The sequence below is a fragment of the Epinephelus fuscoguttatus genome, linkage group LG15, assembly GCF_011397635.1.
Source record: "Epinephelus fuscoguttatus linkage group LG15, E.fuscoguttatus.final_Chr_v1".
Taxonomy (NCBI): domain Eukaryota; kingdom Metazoa; phylum Chordata; class Actinopteri; order Perciformes; family Serranidae; genus Epinephelus; species Epinephelus fuscoguttatus.
In genome coordinates this window covers 36,776,421-36,801,136 of record NC_064766.1, presented here as the reverse complement: position 1 = coordinate 36,801,136, position 24,716 = coordinate 36,776,421, and the positions used below count along the sequence as shown (strand labels likewise).

Genomic DNA, 24,716 nt, shown 5'->3' with positions numbered 1-24,716 from the left:
ATTATGCCGTAATGTGCTGCACTTTTCCTTCTCCAGCGTCTTATTTTTAGCATTAATTCATATGTTTTTCCCTCCTCATACAACGCATCCATTTGATGTACAGCATCCCTTACTCTTTGTGTCTTGTAAACCTCGCAGTCCACTTTTTTTCACCGAGACATGCTTAGACATAAAAATAAAATAAAATAATATACTGTAGTCAGAAGTATATATGCATTGTTGTCACAGTAACTGTTTTAATGATTGTTACAGATACTTCTCTGGGAAAATGGGCCCTTACATCTTTATTCATCATGGGTTTTACCCAAATTTATGTTTTTAATAAAATAAAATCCTCAATATTCGCTTAATGTCCTAGCTTTTTAACTGCATCTTTAATTAATCTTTAATAATGCAGCTTTTGTACCTAAAGTTAGAAACACTTGGAGCCCTAAAGGATCTGCTGTAAATGTATACAGTATATGCATCATGTGAATCAGAGATCATGCATATATTAAATCATAATAAAAAAATAAATACAACATGTGCCACTTTGTGAGTGACTAAATTCTGTTTCCCATCAATTAAAAATATGACAACTCTGCTCATTCACATGTTCAGTCATGTAAATCATTTTTTAATGTTCATATTTTATGTCCCTAACAGCAGAAACTACGTCCAGGTTAATTTATTTACTTTATTTTATTGGGTTTAAGCGTAGTTTATGCAGTACACTTTATTTTATGTGCCCCTAATAATCTCCCAGTATGTTTCCTGTAAAAGAACAATGTGATTTGGCACTAAATTAAAACTAACTTGAGCTGTGCCAGTTTATTAATTTCAAATAAATGCTTAACTAAATGCACAACTACTGTACATGTAACGACAATGCAGGCCAGACTTACAGAAAATGTTCACTTTGTCTACAGGTAAACATTCAGTTCAATATGTATGAATAATGTTTACAATAATAAATAAATCATAAATAAACAGTTCTTGTGGAAATCATCCACTCTCTTGTTGTATATCCAGCCCTTTGTGTCACTTGGGATAAAGAGCTCCAGTGTGGCAATAAGACATGTGGAGGAATATAACAGAGTACATTTACTCAAGTAGCTACTGTACTTTTTGAGGTATATGTTTCATATTTCTGAGGCAAATATTGTACGTTTTACTCCACTACTTTTATCTGGCAGTTGTAGTTACTTACAGATTCATTTTTTACACACGTCATGATCTTAATCATTATCATCATATTTGACCCAACAATGGCCTACGTACAGTACAGTTTATTAATGGATATTAATGCATTTTCTATAATAGTCTAATATTATAACATGTAATGTAGAAGTGACTAGTAAAGTATTTTATATTAACTTTAGATATTTAAAAAATATTTTCCTTATGTTACTTTTGTACTTAAAGAAGTATGTCACTGCTGGAAAGATGGTCTTTAGCATCTTTAGCATAGCCAAGGTTTTATTACTTCTGCGCTGCCATTACACTTTAATCACCTTACATTTCAGTAACTGCACAGTCTGTCTGTCTGTCATCTATCTATCTATCTATCTGTCTATCTATCTATTCACAAAACTAGGCTGTCTATGCAGTATAGAGACATAAATCATTTTTAAACTGGTGCTACATGACCAGAGAACTACGGAAGTGTATTGCATTCATTTGACAAATAAAAAAAAAATCTGTTTTTCGGAGTAATTTTTTTTCCTGTTTTCCACAGTAATTTTGTTTGTTTTTCGTGGTATTTTTGTTTTTGTTTTTCAGTGTATTTTTTTCTGTTTTTTTGCGGTAATTTTGTTTATGTTTTTCGTGGTATTTTTGTTTTGTTTTTCGGGGTAATTTTTTTCTGTTTTTCGTGGTAATTTTTTCTGTTTTTCGTGGTAATTTTTTTCTGTTTTTCGCTGTAATTTTGTTTATGTTTCTCGTGGTATTTTTGTTTTGTTTTTCAGGGTCATTTTTTCTGTTTTTTTTTCTGGTATTCTTGTCTGAGTTAAGAGAGCAATAGAACAACAGGCGCTTTCATTCCTTTCTTGAGAGCTTGATATAATGGAAGCAAACATAACCCGCTTGTTTAGTTTAATCCAGTTTTACTTTGTTTTGGGTTTGAGACACTGGGAGACACTCTTGTCTTTAAGTCATATAGATGGTGTTATCATTAGTTTGTCGACTTTATGCAGGCACCGGTCACTTGCAGGTGCCAGGTGGGAGCTTCTCGCGAGATTTTGAAGTATCTTGCCTCCTCGTTCGGGAAAAAAAATTACCACGAAAAACAGAAAAAAATTACCACAAAAACAGTGAAAAAATTATTCAGAAAAACAGAAAAAATTACTCAGAAAAAAATTATCAACCCCCCCAAAAAAAACAAATACTCCAAACAAACAGAAAAAATACTCAGAAAAACAGAAAAATAAACACATTACTCCGAAAAACAGAAAAAAATTAGCACAAAAAAAACAAACAGAAAAAAAAATACCCCGAAAAACAAACAAAAAAATTTACTATGAAAAACAGGGAAAAAGTTATTCAGAAAAACAGAAAAAAATTACTCCGAAAAACAGAAAAAAATACTCAGAAAAACAGAAAAATAAATAAATTACTCTGAAAAACAGAAAAAAATACTCAGAAAAACAGGGCTTTTTTATTTGTCAAGTGAATGCAATACGCTTCCGTAGAGAACACAAAGGAAAAGGGCTGTGGCATTTGCTTTTGCTCGACAGAAAGAAAACCTACAACTACCAGAATGCACTGCACTGATGAGTGACGTTCCACATTTCCACAGGAAACAATATGGCGGCCATCTGGTGATGAAAGACCTCAAACAGTAAGCTAAAATGTGTTTCTGAAGACATTTTAGGAGAGAAATGTGCAATATATGCAACACAGTAACTGTATCTCAGTTTATTTTTGTTTAGCACTGCTTAGTTTTGCCATTTGGTGTGAGTTTGAGAGAGAGGGGCGGGTCTCTCTTGATCCTCCTGCTGAAGTTACAATCTGTAGTTAGAGCAACAGATGTGGGTGCTGGTAAGATATAACACTAGAGAAGTTTACCGTAATTCATTTACACATTAAAATTGATGCCTTTTACTTAACTCTTCTTTTGACCTACTTATTTGGGGCTGTAAAAGGGCTTGTGTGTGTGTGTGTGTGTGTGTGTGTGTGTGTGTGTGTGTGTGTGTGTGTGTGTGTTGGCCCTGCTGTTACACACACAGGTGTACCTAGATGAAGAGAAATCTGTACAAATAGAGTTATAATAGGATGCAGGTGAAGGTTTAACCTGTACTTTATACCTTTGATGGTATTCTCTGCACCTGCAGTGTGCCAGGTGCAGCTTTAGTCCACCATCTAGTGGCAAATGTATCTGACTCCATGCAGTTGTGCCTTCCACCACAGCACCACCGCCTCACATGAAGCAGACCTGTTGCATTTATCTCTTGCACTATGATCTCAGATAAATAACTTCCGGGCGTTGCAAGAATTGCGTCCAGCACAATCCAATTAACTCTTGAGATGAAGTTTGAAGACACAGGCACTCAGAGTGACCCACATAAAGTGACTCATATCACCGCAGCTCAGCCAGTGAAGATGACTGGGATTATCTCCATGCCTCGCTCCTGTCCCCATGCCTGTTTACGTTCGTGTGAGCCACGCTCCCCTGGCTGCCTGCCACCCCGCGGTATTTATAGCCAAACAGCCGTAATCATCACTCAAGGAATCCTCGCGAAATCATCCTCAAACCTCTGAACTTGGACTGAGTGAGAGGAGGCTGAATTTTAGGATCCACCTGAGCTGGGCTTTCTCTGACGATGAAGGAGCGCGCGGCACCTCAAGGTAAAAACTGTCAAATCCATTAATCATGTCATTACTTTAATTCATATAATGTCCTGTCGCGCGCGCTGCATTCATCCTCTCCCTCCTGTGAACATTTTTAGCATCTTAATCATGTCTTCTTATTGTTATGACTCCTGCTGCTGCTGCGTGCTTTTTTTGGTTTTTTTTTTTTTTTTACCTCTTTTGTCACTTGCGTCAAACACTTCAACTCCACAAGAATAAAGATCCTAATTAGCAATACCTGTTAACAGGCTTGTTAATGTAAAGCGATTGCAGACCTGCAGCTGACGTGCACAAATTAGTCGAGGTGGGGGCAGCCTGTTGTGCCAGTAGGCTCTACAGTGGTTGCACTAATTAAAGGAGATCAGAGAAATTTGAATTTGAAATTAAAGAGCAAGTGTTTTAACTTTAATGCATGCTACAGATAAAGATGGACGCATCTTGCAGCTGTAATTATTGCCCGTAGGCACACTGCAGTGATGCTCTCATCTTTATAGCAACCTCATCTCTGCTGCCATTCATCATTAATTTCATTTCTGTTTGTATAACTAACCCAGATGTCACGGATTCTTCCTGCACATCACCCTAGTTTGTTCCCTGCTGCTTTTCTAAAGGTGATCCTGTTGAAACAAGAGTCTTGACATTTAATTTCCTCTCAGCTGTGGCTTGCAAAACCAAAAACAAAAGCTATCACATGTACTTTGAACTTGCAAGACGGCCCACCCATTAGCAGCACAAAGCCGCCACCGAGCCAACCCGTGTAAATGTGCATGCTGACCTTGCAGCTCCGGCGCCGCCTTTGAGGGCAGAGCTCAACTCAGACTGAGTCCAGTTCATGTCTGAGGAGCCCTGCTGTCGACGTGTGAGTCACTGTGCCTTTTGCTTCAGCTCTCCCACACTCAGTCATCTTCCTTTCAGCTTCGGCTCAGTGGGAACAGCCTTGTTTCGTCTGTCTCCGACTGACTCGCCTCAAACTTGCTGTTTTCCAGCCTTGCCACCTCATCTCCCTCATATTTCTCTGTCTCAGTCACACACACGCTTAGCTGGACAATGGCAGCAGCAATGAGACAATGGTTTAACAGGTCTGATATGCTGTGGTCAGGATTCTGGGATCAAAACACGAGACTTGATGCAAGCAAGAAAGTCCAAACTGTGTGCAGGGCTTTAAGATTTATAAAATCTCCCCTCTCTGACCCACTTTATGCACAAAGTTCCTCACCAGTGCAGCTACTGGTTCTGTTTCTGCACGGCTGCTGGTTCTATGCTTTTGTTCACCCAGTCTTATGCACTGCTTGCATCAAAGATCCCACTGGCTGAGGTGATGAGTTAGAAAAAGCACGGTTACATGGTGGCATTTATTCTGAATTCATCCTTAGTGGGAAAATGCAGTTTTTGCTCCAGGAGCCACCCGTTAATATTTTTATTTCAGCAGTTATTAATAAACATATGAGACATTCAGGGAGTGACTCTGTTCTAGCTATCTGCCTGCTACTTGGAGTCATCCTCTGGGGATCGTGAATATCTGTAAGTTCATGGCAAATCCATCCAATAGTCGCTGAGATATTTCAGTCAGGATCAAAGTGGTGGGCTGACCAACAGACCAACATTGCGGTCCCTGGAGCCAAGCTTCTATCAGGGACTAAAAATAGACAAACAGAGAAGGGACAGGCAGAATGTGAAATGTTTCATGATTGTGTTTCACTTCTTTTCACTCACAATTCTCTTCTCCCGTTTGTAGCATTATGGTGAAACCGCCAACTCCCGTCCTCTGTAGAGATGCTCACCAGTTCAGACCAGACCCTCTCCCTCTCCCTCACACCCAACCTCCACTCTCCATCCAGCTGCGGTCGAGGTGGAAATACGCACATCCAGTCCTCTCTGTCCCTCCCCGAGCCTGAAGCCTGGAGGAAGCCCGACTCTACTCCCCGTCACGGCCTGGCACAAGCAGCCCGCTCCAGCTCTCTGCAGGTCCCTCATGCCCTCCCAGAGTACCTGGGGCTGCCCCCTCGAGCCGCCAGCTTCGATGTGCCTTGTGGTCAGGAAGAGGCCTCATCTGATCAGGGTTCAGGGTCTCTGAGCCCCAACTGCATGCAGCGGCGGCGCGGGGGACTGGTGGAGCAGAAGGACATCATCATGGCTCACCAGGCTCACAAAATCCAGAGCACGCCGCAGGCCCGCAGGAAGGAGTGGGAGTGAGTATAAAAGAGATTCAGAGGCAAAGGATTGCTCTTAAATTGCATGTGTAAAGATGATAAATCTCCATGGAGGAGGATGAAAGAGTCGGTGTAAAAGAACACACATGCTGTATGCAGCATAACTTTTCAACCTGTTGAGCCTCCGTCGTTACAAACACACACTGTGAAGCCACAGAACTAACTAAATGTGAAGTGCTGCACATGGTCTCAAGGCTTATAAAGATATAAAAAAAAAATTGATGTTAAATTTCACAGAAATGTGAAGACAGTTTCACTAAAGGATGCAATATTTGCCTTTTGAAGTCATGATGGTGTCACACCATAAAAAATGTGATCTTTGGTTTCAGTAGTTGAGTCAATAAACCTTTTTCACAGCAGACACTTTGACTTGTCATTGCAGGAAAAGCATGAGTGTAATTAATAACATTAAGTGTCCATTTCATCTAAGTGTCCTAGTTTGGGACACTTAGATGAAATGGACACTTATTGTTATTAATTACACTCATGCTTTTCCTGATATGGTGCTTCAAACTGCCTGCTGGTGAAAATGACCTACGTCTGACGTACTGTTGCTTCAGTATATGTACATACAGTGTATGACACTTAAAGCTGCACTGATCAATATTTTTTATTGAACAATGGGTGAAGTAGCTACGTGTAAATGAGAATTATCCTCTGACTCTGCACAGTTCCCCTCAGCTCTACAAACTGCTTTAGCATCTTTCAGCTCATTGTTTTGGTTTTATGGCCCACAACTTTACTGTTTAGATTCACTCTTATAACTCTCATTAACCATGCTTACAAAAAATATTAGATAAACCCCCACTGTATGTAACCTGCCCAGCATCAAACAACAGATGGACAACTTAAGTGACGAGCTGGTGGTGAACATCGCAACAGATTTTTTTTCCCCGTGTTAAAGGGTTTTTTTGGGGGGGAGTTTTTCCTTATCTGCTGTGAGGGTTCAAGGACAGAGGGATGTCATTGTATGTGTGAGGCAAACTTGATTTGTGATATCAGGCTTTATAAAAAAAAAAAAACTGAATTGAATTGAGTATTTCCCTCAATAGTCAGTGGAGACCAAAGCAGTTCAAGGGAGAGTCCATGGACGACGTTGACATGCACAAAATATTGCGGTGTTTGCTGTTATTCTGAAGAAGACAATATTCCTATCAAGCTGTTTACATGGCTAATGGAAAGAAAATCCCATTTACACGCAGCCATGCAGCCTCCAGTCAACGTGCCCTAACATGCTGTTTAACACATCAAATATGGAAAAGTGAAACCGTCTTAGCTGCCATTTTACTTGTGATACATCAAAACAGGAATTTGCAAAGTTTCCCACGGGTGGCGGAACTTGTTCTACTATGCAAACACAGCCTCCTTCTTTTATTCCTTCAACCACCTTCTTGAAAAGAGCATCGCTGCAATATTTGCGCATTTCAGAAAACTTGTTGATATCCAAGTCTTTCATAGTGCATAAAAGTAGGTGTGTTGCTGCTTCTGACCAGAAATGTGGACTTTTCTGCTGGATAGCATCTCAACCACGGCCTTGCAAACTGTTCGCAAGTTGGTTTGTGCAAGTCACAGAGCTGACTGTGACAGGCAAGAGACCACATGTAGCAAACTGCGATAAATCCCCAATGTGCTGTACACATGCCCAAAGAATGCTCCTAAAACCCAAATAGTACCGGCATGTCCCATGTCGTAATTGGAATATGCTGAATTCGGAAAAAGGGCTAATTTGGAATATCCAAATGTAATATGCAGTTTACATGACATCATATTGCTGTGATAATAGTGGAATATTTGTGTGCATGTAACATAGTCCAGTGGTTCCCAACTGGTCCAGCTACACAGTCCGGACTTCTTCTTAGTCATTAGTTCAGGGTCCCACAGTTTGATGCATTCAGCGTCATACTTGTGTTTGGCCATGTCGTTGAGCTAGTTTGCTGTCTCTGTCAAGTAGCTGTCCATTAGTCACTCACTCTACAGCAGAAAACAGCACCTAAAAATAAAAACTCTGTGCCGTAAATTCGCTTGCGTTCCTTTCAGAAAGAATCCACGACCCACTTTTGGACCAAGACCCATCAGTTGGGAACCACTGACATAATCCATATTGGACTCAAATTCTTTAAGTGGCCAGAAAAGGACTCAGAATAGATGCTAATGTTGCTCCATGTCAGCTGAAAGTGTAAATAAGCAACTTTGGTGACACGTTCGGTATATCAGCTTCATAAGGTGATAATATGTCCCTGTCAGTGTTGTGTTTTCAGCTCGTCTAAAAATAAATATATCAGTGCAGGATTCACTTTGAAATATACTGTTAATGTAATTACCCCATATAATGTAAAAGGGTCATCTCTGCTGCTTTCACCGTTCTACTGACTCATGAGGCAGAATTTTAATGTAATGTAAACAATCATTACATAAAAGGCAAAAACCTGAGCTAGTGCTTATCATGAAATGGATAAAATCTGAAGTGAACTAGCGGCTATTGAGGAAGGTTGAGCTTCTAGTAACAAACACACCCCCGGATAGTTTCTCGAGATCAATCAGTGGCTGTATATAAAGATGGGCAACGCATCTAACTTCCTCCCACTGTACAAAAATGAAGCCATAATATTGGAGCACTACCATCTTGTGTTTTGGGAGCCAAAGTCTGCACAATAGCAACCAGGAAGTGGAGCCATGGTGTCAAGTTTTCACCCATATATCCATCAGACTCAATCGTGAGTGACTGCAGCTGTCAATCATGACATCACAACCTCTTCTTTTTTTTAGCATCACATAACCAATTAAAACCAAACTCTTGAACAAACACCAGCATGATGAAAAGTACCTAAATGACTGAAACCATCTTTGGAAAAAATGTATTTGATGTTTGCTTGAATTTTTAGTTTGGCCCATGTCCAGTCGGTTTGTATGATATCCTCTGAATACCGTTACATCCGTAATGTAAAGCTACATAATTAACGTAAAGTTGCAGAAGTAAGGTTGAGGCAAGTAAAGTTACTGTGGTTAGGTTTAGTTAGAAGAAACATGTGATGACGTCCCTTAGAATGACTCAAAGTTCACATGATTTTGAACACTGGTCTCCTGGGCAAAAGTCCTGTGTTTTGTGACCCATCCACCACCCTATCTGTCTCCTTACTGGACTGCATGAGACCACTTACTTCCTTCTGTGTACAAATTTTGGTGCATTACTTTTTGTAGAAAAATGTACAAACAGTCCAATAAAGGAGAAGTCCGGTATTTTGCACTTTGAGCCCAGTTTCTGGGTTGTTTATGAAGAAACATAAGTGGCTAAGACCAAAATTTGGCTTTCCCCTGCCTGGCTTAACACTGTTGCCTATGGTCTAGGGGTGAGTTCGTGTACAAAAATCTCTAAATGTTTAGAGTGGTTCATTTTTTTCGTGTAAACGTGTACACGGGTTTCACCGCTGGGTGGTGCTATTGCGTTATACCAGTAAAGCCCCAGTTATCCGAATACCAACTGAACGGGCCATTTAACCAACTGTTACAGGCCGCCACTCCGAAATATCACCATTCCGACAGTCCGACATCCCGAATTCCGGTGTCTGAGTCCTGACAGTAAGCTATGGCGAGCCTGTAGAAGCCGTATTTCCCATGCATGTCAGCGATTTTCACCAGGGACGCACGCGAGTAATTCAGACTGACTTTACCTGTTTTTCAGGGAACTCCTCTGCTAATTTTATTAAACGGCATGGCAAATAGGTCCACAGTGACTTATTATTATTATTACTGGGTAGGGGTGTAACGGTACACAAAAATCACGGTTCGGTACGTACCTCGGTACACAAGTCACGGTTTGGTTTTTTTCGGTACATTAATGAAAAAAATAGACAACTATTAAATATCTTTTACTTATTGGTAACCTTATTAAAACATACCACCACAGCAGTTAACTCTTTTTACACAATTTTTGAATGAAACAAATATATATATAAAATCCTGCTTTTTCACATTGTTTGAATGAAAATAGAAATATAAAAGTGAAAAATAAAATCACATTTTTTGAATGAAAAATATAAATATAAATTTCTGCTTAAACAATTTTACTCAATTAAAATAACAAGCATAGTGCAGCTGGTCAGCTTTAAAGCCTGCTCAGATTCAGTTTTACTAGGAACTTACTTAGCTTTCCCACTTTATTAAACTGCAGTAAACAAAACATGCTTATATCTAAAGTGCAGCTTAAACAATTTTACTGAACTCCAGTGGTGTTGGTTATTTCTTTAGCACGATGGCCAGGGAAACACTCTTTCTTTTTAAACGATGACGATATCGTAGTTTGCACCAGATTGCTTTTTCTAGTCGTGCCGGTTAACGTTCAAACTCAGGTGGTGTCGCTTTAGATGCGTTAGCATGTTAGACGTGTTTCCAAGTACATACCCGACCGCTGTCCTGCAGTGTCGGCACACTGCTTTTGTCTTGTCAACTTGTTTATTTCCAGCTTCGTATTTTGCCTTGAAACCAAAGTGTTCCCAAACGGAGGACTTAAAGTTTGCGGGTGGGTCTTCAGGTTCGTCAGGCTCACTTGCCATGTTGTCAAAATGCAAGAATACGCTGCACAAAGTGAAAGCAGAGATTTACGGTCGGACTCGGTCCGTCACTCAATTATGTCCGTCGGGGAACTAGATATTTTAAATGGTTCGGCTCGCAAAAACGGAATTAAAATAAAACAAAATAAAATAATATCCTGCGCCCAATAATTCGGTACAGGGTCGTGCCGAACCGAAAGTTGCGTACCGAACGGTTCGACACAAATACATGTACCATTACAGCCCTATTACTGAGTCTTGTAAGAGTGGGCTACAATGAGTACGGGCCCATAAATCACAGCATCCGTGGTGAGAGGACACCGAATTGTGTGCGCTTTTACACATGTCTGTTTTTTTACGCGGTCTAGGCGATCACAGATATTTGATGTGGGAAAGATGTAGCCAGATCTATTACCTGTTTTAGATACGTGGCTCATCCGTCCGTCCGTAACACAAGTCATGTGCGCCACTTCACCACCAACCCATCATCAAATATCTGTGATTGCCTAGACCTGCGTGCGTAAAAGCACAAACAATTCCGTGTCCTCTCACCGCGGATGCTGTGATTTGATGGCCCGGTACTCATTGTAGCCCACTGCTGAACGACCCCCTTAACGGCTGCGCCGTTTTAATAGAACGGAGCACGTAGGCTACTGACCTGTTGCCAAACCTGGTCGTTTTTCGTGTACTAATTTTTCATAACCGTTTATGATCTCAAACATGTGTAAACGTGTACACAGACTCACCTCTACTATGGCCATGTGTGAACCTGTCCTAAAACCACCTTAAACGTTTGTTTTCAAAGCCATGAAACTCACCGAGTGGTCAGTGGTGTTCATTGATGTTCTGACATAAAAATCGTAGCAAACTGTGGTTTCCATCCGTGTCTTCACTATTCATCTCGATTGTGGAACTATTTTTTCAGCTGCCTCACACCCGTGTGTAAACTTCCGCTTGATCGTTTGTTTGACCCTGAAGCGTTATACACTCCAGCCCACTTGATGGCGATGATGCTCCTTTACGTTTTTGTTCGTTCTCGTTCTTCCTCCAGGAGCGCACACAGCACTGTCGAGCCGGCACTTTTCTCTGAGCTAAAAGGCTACAATGATTACAACCTTGTCGTAAAGGTTGTTTCTGGTGGCAGATTACTACCAACGGACAATGAGGCTTCTATAGCAAACCAATTGACTACACAAAATGTCAAATAAATCATAACGGAAACCACAATTTGCTACGATTTTTATGTCAGAACATCAACGAACACCACTGACCACTCGGTGAATTTCATGGCTTTGAAAACATACGTTTAGGGTGGTTTTAGGACAGGTTCACACGTGGCCATAGGCAGCAGTGTTAAGCCAGGCAGGGGAAAGCCAAATTCTCAGAAAAGGAGCAATCGTCACTGTTTTGGTCTTAGCCACTCTATTTGATCATAAACAACCCAGAAATGGGGCTCAAAGTGCAAAATGCCAGACTTCTCCTTTAAGACAGCCTGCACATGGGGAGGGCGGGACTTATGACCTGTACTGCAGCCAGCCACCAGGAGGTGATCAAAATGTTTTGGCTTCACTTTCGGGAAGCTGACATGCCGTTCATCTTTATATACAGCCACTGAGTTCAACTGAACTCGGAGTAAATGGTAAGAGAAGTTTAGGACTGATGATATTAATGCGGCATCAGGCCTGGAGTCTTATATCCCCCTAGTGGTCAAAACTTGCATAGCACCTTGAAGAAAAAAAAAAATCAAAGGTAACTTGTAGAGTTGTTATCAAATTAGTGTTTGTTTTGCTTTGTTTTTTTTTCCACCCACATGCACAGAATTTAAAACTAGATTCGCTTGTTGGCAGTCTTCTCCTTCCTTGCCTTTATTGGTGTGTGGCTACATTTCTCTGCACGTTGTTTCCACCAATTGTCGACCAGTGGAATAATGTGAAACCATCTGCAGCACTGTGTATCACGTCACTCGTCTGCATGCTTATGCGCATTCACAAGATATTAACAAAACACTCACATTGTTCCACAGTGCTGCTAGCGGCTCAAGTGTTCAAATAATTAACGATTACTGTACAAAGTAAAACACTTATTGCTGTTTTGTTGCTTAGCTACAAAGTGCCTGTTTCAGAGGGTGCTCCATAGTAGCGATACATATGCAGATGCCTTTGTTTCCAGCATTGTTATAGTCCAACAATGAATCACCAAATCAGTCCCCATTGCTTTCATCAGATGATTTGATGTGTTTTTTTAATGCCTGTGTAACATTGCTGGCTGCGGTTTATTGTAATCAGATACTGGATAGCGTTATTAATGGCGGAGCTGAGGGTGCTTGCATGTGAACTTTTAAACTCTGGAGCCACATCGCTCTGATTATCTGCTTCCCACCACTTGAATGTGGAGTGGTACTCCATCAGCGTAACCCCCAACCCACCAACAAGCCTCTTCCCTCCTCCTCCTCCTCCTCCTCCTCCTCCTCCTCCTTCCTCCATCCTCTGATTTCTCTTTACTCCACTGTATCTCCACCACCACCCACTCCACATCCACTTTACTGATGTACTGTCATTCTCTCGCACGTGTTCTATCTTTTTCTCTCATGTTCAGATGCACAAACACTGGACTTTGTCATCCTTGATCCCTGACACGTCCCTGACATTCGGTTATTTTCAACCTGTAAGTGCTGGCTGCATGAGCAACGGCCGCACGTAAAGTCCAAAATATTAAACGAGGGACGAAAAGAATAACCACTGAGCGCTGATTTCAGAGCACCCAGTACATGTATTGTGGTTATATGTCCATTAGGGGATGCTAGGGAATCAAAGTAGAGGAGCAGCAGGGAAGCAGTGTTGTGATGTCTTCAGAGCTGAGCAGCAGGGTTTGGATGTTGTGGATATTTCGAACACAGCTGAAATACTGATGATTTCTAAACTTTTAAGATGGAATTTTAACATTAAATGACCTTTGAGGACGGGAATACCTTTTTATTTTCTCTTACAACATAAGCTTTTAGAATTTTCACTGTTTCTGGTGTTAATCTGCACAGTTGTCAGATTGCTGTGCAGCCATAACATGTTTCAAGGTAAACTACACGGTGTCACGCCAATCTGGGATGATATAAGCGACGGTTATTGGTCGAATCAAACTGACATAACTCAGTACTAGAGGATGTCTGTTGCTAGGGAACAGAGAGAAAAATAAAATGCTAAAACCACTCCAGTCAATGCTGGATGAAAGCCTGTCTGCAATTATATAAATGCTCTTCAGAGTTCTGGCACAAAGTACGCCCATTAACGTTTTAACTCACAGTGCATGTCACCTGCAGCCTGGCTTCATCTGTCTCCTCCTATAAGCTATCTCTGAGGATGTTTCCTGCTGGACCACAGACACGAAAATACACGACAAGCTACTGTGGCTTTCACATGAAAAGAAAAGGCACCTTTCTTTTCTTAAGTTCACATCATTCAGAGTTTGGTCAGGCCCCAGCAAATTGATATGAGCCTTTTCTGCTTTTATCTGCTAACAGCTATTTTTAGAAGCCTTTGAGTAGGCTGCGAGCAAGAGCAGAGACAAAAGCCAAACAGTCTTAAAGCAGACTGCATCTGGTCACATATACAGTACAGTGGATCATCAGTGCAGTGACGCTGCTGCACAGTCAGTTTGCTTCCCGTGTGTGTCCAGTGACCCTGGTGGAGGTGTGTGTGTTTGTGTGCTGGGAGAATTTCTGTAGGAAGAGGTTGCTCTATTGTGCAACATGGCTTTTGTTGGCAGAAATGAAAAGAACGGAGCAGGAATTCAAGAGAGCTATGTCGCTATGGAAACAACAGCAAAGAGAGAGCAAGACACAGAGAGGAAGAGAGAGAGAGATGTACTGTTTGCAAAGATGGACAAATATTTTTGTTGGGCAACACACAAGTAGATGATGTGTTTTTTTTGTAATGAGGGCTTGTGTAACGTGGAGATGGGTGCAAGATATGCTGCAGATACATTATGGAAATCTGTAACATATTACACGGCAATTATCATCCTGCTATTTTTATGTTTTGCTCTGGATAGGTCAGTGTAGGCTTTTGTTGCTCTGCTGCTTTGCATGAAGTGACACGCCCGCCTGCTTTATGCACATTAGGAAGAGGAGATAACAGAGTCATGGCTGAGTTTTTGGAGCTCACTTAGGGACTTATTCATAGATCCTGTTAAATCGGGTTTTTTTTTTTCTCCGCTGCTCCCCCAGATCTCGACTTGTTTGCCAAGCATAAATTTGTCACTCTCTCTTGGCTTGCTTTCACCCCCTCTCTCTCTCTCTCCACTGTGTGAGCCCTTGCCCGTCTGCACACTGTGATACCTGCATTGTGCTCCTGCACAGTTGGGTCTGTCAGTCAGCAGCGGAGACTGATATTTTGTGTCCTGGATGATGCTGTGGTTGACTTTAATTGCCATTATTTGACGTGACAAAACAGCAGCCGCGGCCACGTCTGAGTAATATCGTGCCTGTGGGGGCTGAAGTGGTGATCTTGAGGAAACAGTGGGGAAGGGAGGAGAGCAGCAGATGGAGCGAGAGAGCCTAGTCGCCTAATGAGGTCTCACTTGTGGCACTGAGTGTGAAAGAGACCCTGCTTTCTCCTCTGCTCCCTCAAAAAGGGAGCAGCCCTAAGATCTATTTCATGCTCTATTTTTACTCCTGACTTTTACTCCAATATTAGCACAATGGCCTACTTTTTAAATGTTCTGTCTGTCTCCATTAATGAAAATATGACAATGCTGTCTGACTGTCAAATGGGGGGAAATGAGTCAAGCTTGTGTTCTATAAATCTCCTTCAGGTCATTTCTTTTTCCTCTCCGGCCCTGTCCACACACATGTTGCCTTTATCTGTGCATTGTCTCTCCATCTAAATGTATTTTCACACTCCTCTCTCTCGCCACTGCACCCACTAACATCTTTACATAATTGTTTTTGAGCCACATACCCACACAGCCTACTGTATATAGGTTTCTTTTCTTTTTTTTCTTTTTTTTTTTTTAGGAAAGTGTTTTTGTTCATCCTCAGCAAACTCTAATTGCTATGGTAACAAAATACATGTCCCTCCTCTCCAGCAGCTTTCATTCAGATGGATTTTTGAAATCGCCATCATGAAATGTTTCTGTGGGAGGGGGCTGCCGGTGCTTATGCGCTCCTGGCTGCGTGATCATTTTCCAGCAGGTGATAAGATTGCAAGCGATTCAAGCAACTCTCTCGCTGCGTTGTGTTTTCTCCCCCGACTGATTAAAGAATAACTTCATGACCAGTTTTTGTGAAGAATCCGATTTAGATGCGTTAAACGGGCTTCCTTCCACGTGAGATCTTCCTTTTTGTCAAGTTTACCGGGTCGAGAAGATGCGTAAAGTTTGCCAAGACTCTCCTCGGATGTGTCCATCGAGTGAGCGCAGGGTAGTGTTGTCAGATCTCAAGGAGCTTGGATGTTGATAGCAAATTGAAACTCAGTGGATCCGCAGAGTTTAGAGGCGCGCATTAAAAGTTGCTCAGAGCTGATTTGCTGTTATTAGGCAGATGGGATAACAGAGATGCAGAGCACCTGATCATCATTAAGTAAATGGATTTTTTCCCTTAGAATATAACCCAACTGAATGACACAATCCGTTTTTCTTGTGGATATGGAGTGATAGGAACCTGCAACTTTTTGGGGAATCTTTGGCGCTTAAAGCTGTCACCGGATTGAAGGTGGATCCTCTTTTTTCCCCCCGTTTAGCTCCACTTCACATTTACTTAGAAGTCGTCCTGTAGTGAAACACTCTAAGCCGGCGGTCTCCTCATCTCTTTGTAGAATGGCTCGCTTTGGAGACGAGTGCGCTCCCAGCACGGTGGACTCCGGGGATGGGGACTTGGAGCGCGCCGGGGAAGGACAGGACGCGGCGGCGGCGGGGCTCACGGCTTCCATGAAGCAAGCCAAGGCGCAGCGGGCCCGGACCATGGCTCTGTACAACCCCGTCCCCCACCGGCAGAACTGCCTCACCGTCAACAGGTCGCTCTTCATATTCGCAGAGGACAACATCATTAGGAAAACCGCAAGGCGAATCATTGAATGGCCATATCCTTCCATTGAGACATGTTAGAAGTTGCTGTTCTGGGTAGTTTGTTAAAGACAAAGTGCATGTTGTCAGTTCAGCACCATGGTCAGCTACAGGCAGCACGTGAAGCCTGCACCATCCCCTCCTCAATGTTACATCATGCATCAAAAGTGACAGTTGTAAGTGCAGTCTCACTGCTGTAAATGTGTTGTGCATGACTCCTTCACATATAGAAATCCGCCTTGCATGCTGTGTGTTTAGTGTTTGCCTGTCTGCATAATGATCTCCAGCTGTTTGTTAAATCACCAGATGAATTAATCCCTCTGCACAGTCTGAATTTAACCCCTCTCCTCATAATTGTGCTCAGTGACTTTGCCCTGATTTTATTCATCTGCGCGCTCCATGTGCTCCGGTGTTGGCAGAAGACAGAAAGTTAGCATGTGGTGATCATTAGAAGCAGCTCTGCTCGCTGTGGGGGTGGCATGTAGGCACATCTCTGCTGCCTTAGTGCTCATTGGAATATGAACCTGGCCATGAGTAGGTGTCAGTTCAAATCCACCAGGCAGCGTTTCTCTGCTTCCTGCTGCAGCGTCGGCCAACAGTTTCTCTCTGCTCAACTTCTGCAGATCTAACGAACATTAGCAGGGAAGTTGTTTTCCCAGCAACTGCAGCAAACTCATGTGATGTGAACGCAGAGTCAGGGAATAATGTGTGCACAATCACTGAGGCCAAGCATGAGAATCCGTTCACTTAAATCTATTTATTTGTGTTTACTTTAATCAAGCGATTTCAGATAAGTGTTGCACATATTTAGACATTTTTTAAAGCATCGTCAGTTCAACAACATCACTCAGTTGCCATATCTACCCACTGCTCCTCCTGTCTTACACCCCCTTCAGTGCAGCGTGCCAGTCTCCCACTGTTACCTAACCACAGGCTCTGTGTGGTGTGTGGGAGTGGGGCTAGTGGTCAAGACTAGTTGGCCACTGGCAGCACGGTAATGTGACTGTCGGTATCACAGAGGCAGAGGTGTGTGGGAGAGAGCTGGCCAGTAGTACTGTGGTGGATCGTGGGCTGTAAAAGCAGCACATGTCAGAGTATTGACTGGGTGAGACCCAGATTTTTTGCTAACAGCGTCCAACTTCTGAGATCGCAAGGGAGAAACAGACTCATGCATTCATGGCAGTGGAGTTTATTTGATTGTGTGTTCCTGTACAAATGAATTGGAGTGTTAACAGTGTGACATTTCTGATGAGTTTTGAAGTTGCTAGGGGTTCTTTAGCCTGATGTAGGCCAAAGCCAAGGGACTATACCACTGGTCCTGCTACGGAAAATCAACTGGTAAACATTTTGATAATCAAGTACTGGCTTTGAGACACTACAGGTGGAAACATAGTGTTCTCTTGCACTGGTTAATCATGACATTTTGGGGCTATTCTGCTCCAATAAAATGTCTTTCAGATGATAGTGGAAAGGAAACATCCAAAATACAGGTTAGGTCTTTATTTCCGTTCAGATTTCTGCTCTGGAAATAAGACAATGCATCATTTGCATATTTGCATTTTAAAACTTGTAATACAAAAGATAATTGTCCTAACATAAGAAAGCAACTGGGGAAGTTTCATGGTGATATCTATTAGTTAAAATGTTTACCCCATTCACTTATGGTGTCTTATTTTTGGTCTAAATATGTATAGAATTTCTAAATACACGTTTTAAAAGACCATTTTCTCACAATGAGTTATTTGTCTTATACTCTGAGCCAGAAATCTCCACTTCAGTAGCACTTAAATACACCACACTTTTATTCCTATCTATATTCTGGATGTTTTTACGCAGGGGTTTGTTCATATATCTTCCAAAGCCTGACTTATAGAACGTTTTAATCTCAAAAAAACATGGTGATAATTTATTTCTTAATGGCTGGTGACAGTGAAGTAGAGAGAGATATCCAAAATACTTCAAGAAAAACATCGACTATTAATATGTCAACAAAATGAAACACAAATTTCGAACCTGGCGTCATGCAGTGCTTTGTTGTGGAATATTAAACATAGAATTGTAATACAAAAAATAATTTTCTGAATGTAGGTAATTGACTGGGGAAGTTTCATGTAACCCTTTCTCACCTGTGGTGTCTCCCTTTAAGAAAAACAAGTGAAATTCTCTGGTTGCAGCTTTTCCCAATGTACATTCTTTGTTTTATGTCATTGTAACCTGAATATCTTTTGGTTTTGGAGTGTCGGTCGGACAAAAAAAAGATACCTAAAGATGTCAACTTGGAGTGTTGGAAACTAGGCTGGATATTATTTGTTATTTCCTGGTGTTTTTTTTAGATAAAATGATGTATACTGATTCTGAAAATAATCATTAGTTGCAGACTGATAACATATTTTTAATGTATGTTTTCTACCTTCCAGACAGCCACTGACTTCCATTCATTTACTTACAAAACAAAAACTCATCCATCGCACTCTAGTAAGAATCTAACTTTTATTTTTTTTAAAAAAACCTAGACTTGATGTTGAATGTGGTGGATTAAACGTCTCAGGAGAGTTTTAAAAGTCAATTTCAAATATGTTTTTATGGAGCAGCTTACCTCTCATATAGATGCAAATAGAACTGATCAGTCAAAAGATTTAAAGACGAATACGTGTGCGAAATCTCTGATTACAAGCCAAACATAATGCTCACACTGCAGTCATTTCACTTCTTTAAAAGGCAAAGTTTAAGTCCTTTATTTGTCCCTGAGGGGCAGTTTGTTTTGCCGCAGTAGCAATGAATATAAAACACAGCAACACAGGGCTAGACACATAAGATTAAGAGCCACACGTACATAACCAAACGTAATAAAACACATAAATACAGGAGTAAACAGGTGAGGCACAAAAGCTAAAATATTAGGGAAGAAACAAAAGTCAAACATCCCCCAGTTCCAGCCTCTCAGCTGTGATGATTTGCTGCTTTTCTTTGAGTCCGTGGCTGCTTGGAGAGTCAGAGAATATGTTAAAATATCTAAAAACAACAACAGCAGCAGCAGCAGGGTGCAAAAACTGTCAAGTGCATGCGATTTGTCCTAAATGGTCTACAGCATGCATAATCTCTGACATGCAGGTAACAGGTAGTGAGGGCAGGTAGAGTGGGAGAGCTGTATTAAGTATTTCCCACTTTAGCTATTTTCAACTGCTTTCAATGGCAACAATGTGGACCTGTCAATGTGAGTCAGTGTTGGTCCCAGAGGCCTCCATCGCAGCACTCCTCTGTGAGTCAGTGACCCCATTTCACTGAAGGCAGGAAAATTAATAACAAGGAGCAGCTGCCTCATGGGAACTCCGGGGGACTGAAAGTCACACACACACACAAGTGTCGGGGCACAGATAGTCACACGCGGTGCATGCTGGTTCACCCGTATATGTACATATCCATAGGGCCAATGCGTTTACACATGCAGACGTTTCAGCTGTGAGAAAATCTAATGAGGTAGATATGACTTGTGAGAAATTAAAGTGTAAGGCAGCTTTCTCTCTCATGTCTTACAAACTTACTAGTTACTGAATCAAAGGGCTGTGGGTGAAGTAAGAGCACGGGACGGCTTGTGTGTGTCACTTGATTCACTTTGATGTCCACAAAAGAACGTAGGACAACCGAACATCGACAACAATAGTAGCATCTCACATCAAACTTAATCCTAACTCTCATAACCTGCACGTGAGAGATTACCTGCGTGATATTAAATAGTCTCAAATTTAACATAAAGAGCAAGATAAAATGTGTAAACAATATATGAATGTAGTTAGCTTTAAATTATGTAGATGCAAAATAATGAACACAGAAAAACGACAATCTACTGGATATGTTCTCAAGAAAATAAATCTCATCTTCCAATAAAAATGAGGCAAAAGCTTCTAGAAATAATGTAAACTTTAAAGCTTTAAAACCTACAGAAAACATTCAGACACTTATGTTCCAAAGTCACGTCAACAAAATACAAATGTGCCCGAAAATTTGCTCTCGCAGTGAACCAGAGTGCAACTCCACGTCATCCAGTTGTCTGGAATTTGTTAGGAATAGAGAGATTTTGAGCTTTTCAAATAACGATCAGAAGGTGTGTAGTCGTAAATCATTCTTTAAATGTGTCAAAAAATCCTGCTGGAGAAATGAAAGCTTGTGTTGTGTAGAAATTATTTGCACATGTAGAAATGAGATTTTTTTCCTGACCTTGATTTAGATTTCAAACTGATTTTGTGTAAAAAGGAAAAACATTTTGACTGAAAGCAAAGACTAAAAGTTGACTAACATGACTTTTCATCGACTAAAACTAGACTAAAAAGTTTCGAGTCGTCGTTGTCTAAAACTAGACTAAAACGGATAAAAACGATTAAAATGTGACTAAAACTAAAAGCAAATCTAAAATAGCTGCAAAAATCAACACTGCCTATGTTCAAAGCACAAATCAGTTTATGCAAGAAGTATGTCGAGAGTCATGATCATGTTTAACACTGGTGCAGGAATTCACTTTTTTGAAAATGTGGATTGGCAGGTCTGAGATATGAGAGACTGAGCTCACTGATATATGATTGTTTATTGTTGATTTGAAATTACTTAAGTAAAAATAATTTTTTAAGGTATTTAATAAACACAATTTCCAAGGAAACACAAGGCAACATCATCACTCGATAACATATGACGTTTATTATCACGAGACGAAGAAAAGCAAATCTTAACAGTTATTCGATTACCAAAATAATTTGTGATTATTAAGCTGATAGTAGCTGTCATTACAGTTGCTTATTATGCATTTCCATCGCTATTTCCACAGGCACTGATATTGTTTCTGCAACTTCTCAGCAGATGTGGCGTCTCAGCAGGGCAGCAACTAACGGTTATTTTTGATAATTAGTCCATAAAATGGTTAAAGACAAAAAAGACCGTCACAGTTTTCCACAGCCTGAAAAGAAGTCTTCAAATAATTATTTATTTTGTCAGACCAAAACCAATAAACAGAGATTGTTTGGCTTATTTCCTGAAAAATGACCTGATTATCAAACATGTTTGTTATTAATTTAATGACTAATGCTGTCATCATTCATACAGTCATAAAAACAAATGTATTTCAATGGTTAAAATGTAGCTCAGCTTTTATCATAGATGATTTCTCAACTGTCTGGTTATGAAACCTCATAAAGTAAATCCAAAATCAAACCGTTCAAAATTAAACCCTGATTTCTTTTCTTCAGTAGCACATAGACATAACACACTGAAGATGTACAATAAAGCTGTATATAAAGGTGCACCTGTGGTGTTTGCAGTGAAAGGAGTTCTGAGAAGAGTTGGCTGTAGTTTGTGTAGTTAAACCAGTCAGGCCAAGGTGACTTCACTGCACTCTCTCTTTCCCTCCCTAACCTGCCTCTTTTTCCTCTTCGTGAAAAGCACTTTTAAAAGCAGGTTGCCATGGATACTGCAATCTCTCTAACAGATTGCCTCCAATACCAGAGAATATGAACCATGCCATAATTCATCTGTCATTTAATCATCCATCTATGTGTTTTTCTCCTCTCCACTGAACCACGCACACGTGTATGCTCAAGTATTCGTGGAATTCAGAGAAAAATACTGTATATATGACGAGAATATTAGTTACTGCTTTTTGAATATGATGCACAGTATATTGTCGTGTGTGTGTGTATCAGCTTTTTCTGTTTCTATATGTTAGTTTTCTCCCTGTGTTGTCGCATAAGTACTTTCCTTAACTTTGCGGCCTTTACACCATTTGAGTACATGATCCTGGCCACCATCACCGCCAACTGTGTTGTCCTGGCTTTGGAGCAGCACCTCCCCGGAGAGGATAAGACCCCCATGGCAAAGAGACTGGTGAGGACACAATTCTGTTTTCACATCCTCAACACACAGACGGGGCTGTGAGTGAGGTCAGTGTGAGATACGGACACAAAACAAAGCAGAATGACAGAGCGTTTCTGGGAACATCAAGTCGGTTTTATGCCTCAAAATGCAGTGGACACAAAAGTTAAGTCCAAATCCTCCAAAGTAAAACCTGCCTTTGCTATTAGCATGTAGCATTTTAAGACGGTTGTGGATTGTTTGTGCTTAGTGAAAAAGAAATGTCAGTTTAATCTTAAGATAGTGTAGCTTGCACTGTCACTAAGATTTGGATGAATACCACATACAAATTTACCTTAAGTGGTAGAAACAAACTAAGTACATTTACTCCAGGAGGCTTCTGTATTTTGAAGTAATTGTAGCCTACTGTACTTAAATATTTAATTTTACGGTACTGTATACTTCTTCTCCACTGCATTTTGTAATTTCTAGGTTTTTTTTAGGGTGACCAGCTACTAATATGCAGATTAAATAATGTGTAAGTAAAACATGTGATTCATTTGCCCCTGCATGAGAATAGTCGGTAACACTTTACTTGAAGGTATCTACATAAGAGTGACATGACACTGTCATGAACCTGTCATAAACATTATGTACATGTCATAAACCTTTATGACTGCTGTCATTAAATGTCATTCGGTTTTGGTAATGACAAGTTGACATTGTTTGGGTTGTCTTGATTATGACAACTTGACATTAATCAAAGTGGCATTACCAGAAGTTGTCTTTGTCATGACAATAATAATCATTATGTCAACTTGTCATAAACACAAAAAAAGATACATTTCTTGTTAATGTCAAGTTGTTATGACAAAGACATCGTCTGGTAGTGTCATCCTGGTTAATGTCATGTTGTCATAATAAGGACATCCCAAACAAATTTAATGTCAACTTGTCATGACAAAGACAACTTCTGGTAATGTCACTTTGATTAATGTCAAGTTGTCATAATCAAGACAACCCAAACAATGTCAACTTGTCATTACAAAAACCGAATGACACTTAATGACAGCAGTCATAAACGTTTATGACATGTACATAATGTTCATGACAGGTTCATGACTGTGTCATGTCACTCTTATGTAGATACCTTCAAATAAAGTGTTACACAATAGTCACACTGCAGCTATTTGACTATTCACACCCATCTCTTTAAGGTGTTATTATGGATCCCACTGCGTGCTGTGATTGGCTAGTACTCGTTACGTCAACGCATTGAGGTCAGAAGAGGTTAGGCCAGGGGTCAGCCATTTTTGGTCCAAAAAATTTAATTTTCTAGAGCCACAAAATATATTTGATCCTTATAATAAAAGTAACACAGCCTTATTACATCTGAATTAGCTTATCAACATTACTTATAGGTCTAATCATTAATATGTTTTGCCATTAGGTGGCTACACCAATCTTGATGTTCGGCAAAACTAAGAGAAAAGGGGTCGGGCCATAGACGTAGCTATGACTCACATTGTAGTTGACGAAATGTTAAAACATTTTTTTTAATTTGTTGTAGGCCTATATGTTACACAGATTTACAGTTGGACAATGTAAGAATCACTTTAGGCTTACAACAATGATGAATGAAAATTAAAGTGTTCAAAAATAACGGTCATTCATTTCCATGTAGCCTCGTTTTTGGTCAAAGCCACAGGGAGCCATTGGAGAGGGGCTAAAGAGCTCCATGTGGCTCCAGAGCCTCACGTTGCCTACCCCTGGGTAAGGATTAAGTCCAAGAGGTCATGGATAGGTCTAGTAGTAGCCAATCTTGGATATCCTCTGAGATAAAAGTGGTAAATTTACAGGAAGAAAACCTGACAAATGTAGAGGCCGAAACTCAGGTGACGTAGCATAAAGTGGGACACTGTAGATGTAGGTAGTGAGACATTGTGGGTGAGTGGGTCAAGTCAAAGGACTCTTACACACACGACTAGGGTTTGAACACTCTTATTATTTTTAGACTTAGCATTACTTTTGTTATTTTATTATTTGCTGTATAAAACTGCTGAATGCACATTGAGAAGCTAAACGATTAGATGGTTTGTGTTAACATCATATTTCGATGCTGCTAGGGTGCCCAGGAATACACACCTGATGTCAGATGTAAATTGTTGGCTATGGACACCTGGGTGCAATACGCATCTGCCTTTGTAAAATTAAATGGTTAAATTAGCTCCACCTTGATAAT

The 24,716-nt window shown here is 40.6% G+C and overlaps 1 protein-coding gene across 1 annotated transcript in view; it reads left to right on the top strand.

Annotated features, from left to right (window-relative positions):
• Positions 1-3,396: 3,396 nt before the first annotated feature.
• The window catches only part of LOC125901916 (voltage-dependent R-type calcium channel subunit alpha-1E-like), a 94,522-nt gene continuing 73,202 nt past the window's right edge, over positions 3,397-24,716 (top strand). Inside the window, exons 1-4 of the mRNA XM_049597935.1 lie at positions 3,397-3,825; positions 5,564-6,017; positions 16,393-16,657; positions 22,403-22,507. Of these exons, the coding sequence (XP_049453892.1) occupies positions 5,602-6,017; positions 16,393-16,657; positions 22,403-22,507 (786 nt within the window). The 5' untranslated portion in view covers positions 3,397-3,825; positions 5,564-5,601. The remainder of the gene's footprint in view (positions 3,826-5,563; positions 6,018-16,392; positions 16,658-22,402; positions 22,508-24,716) is intronic.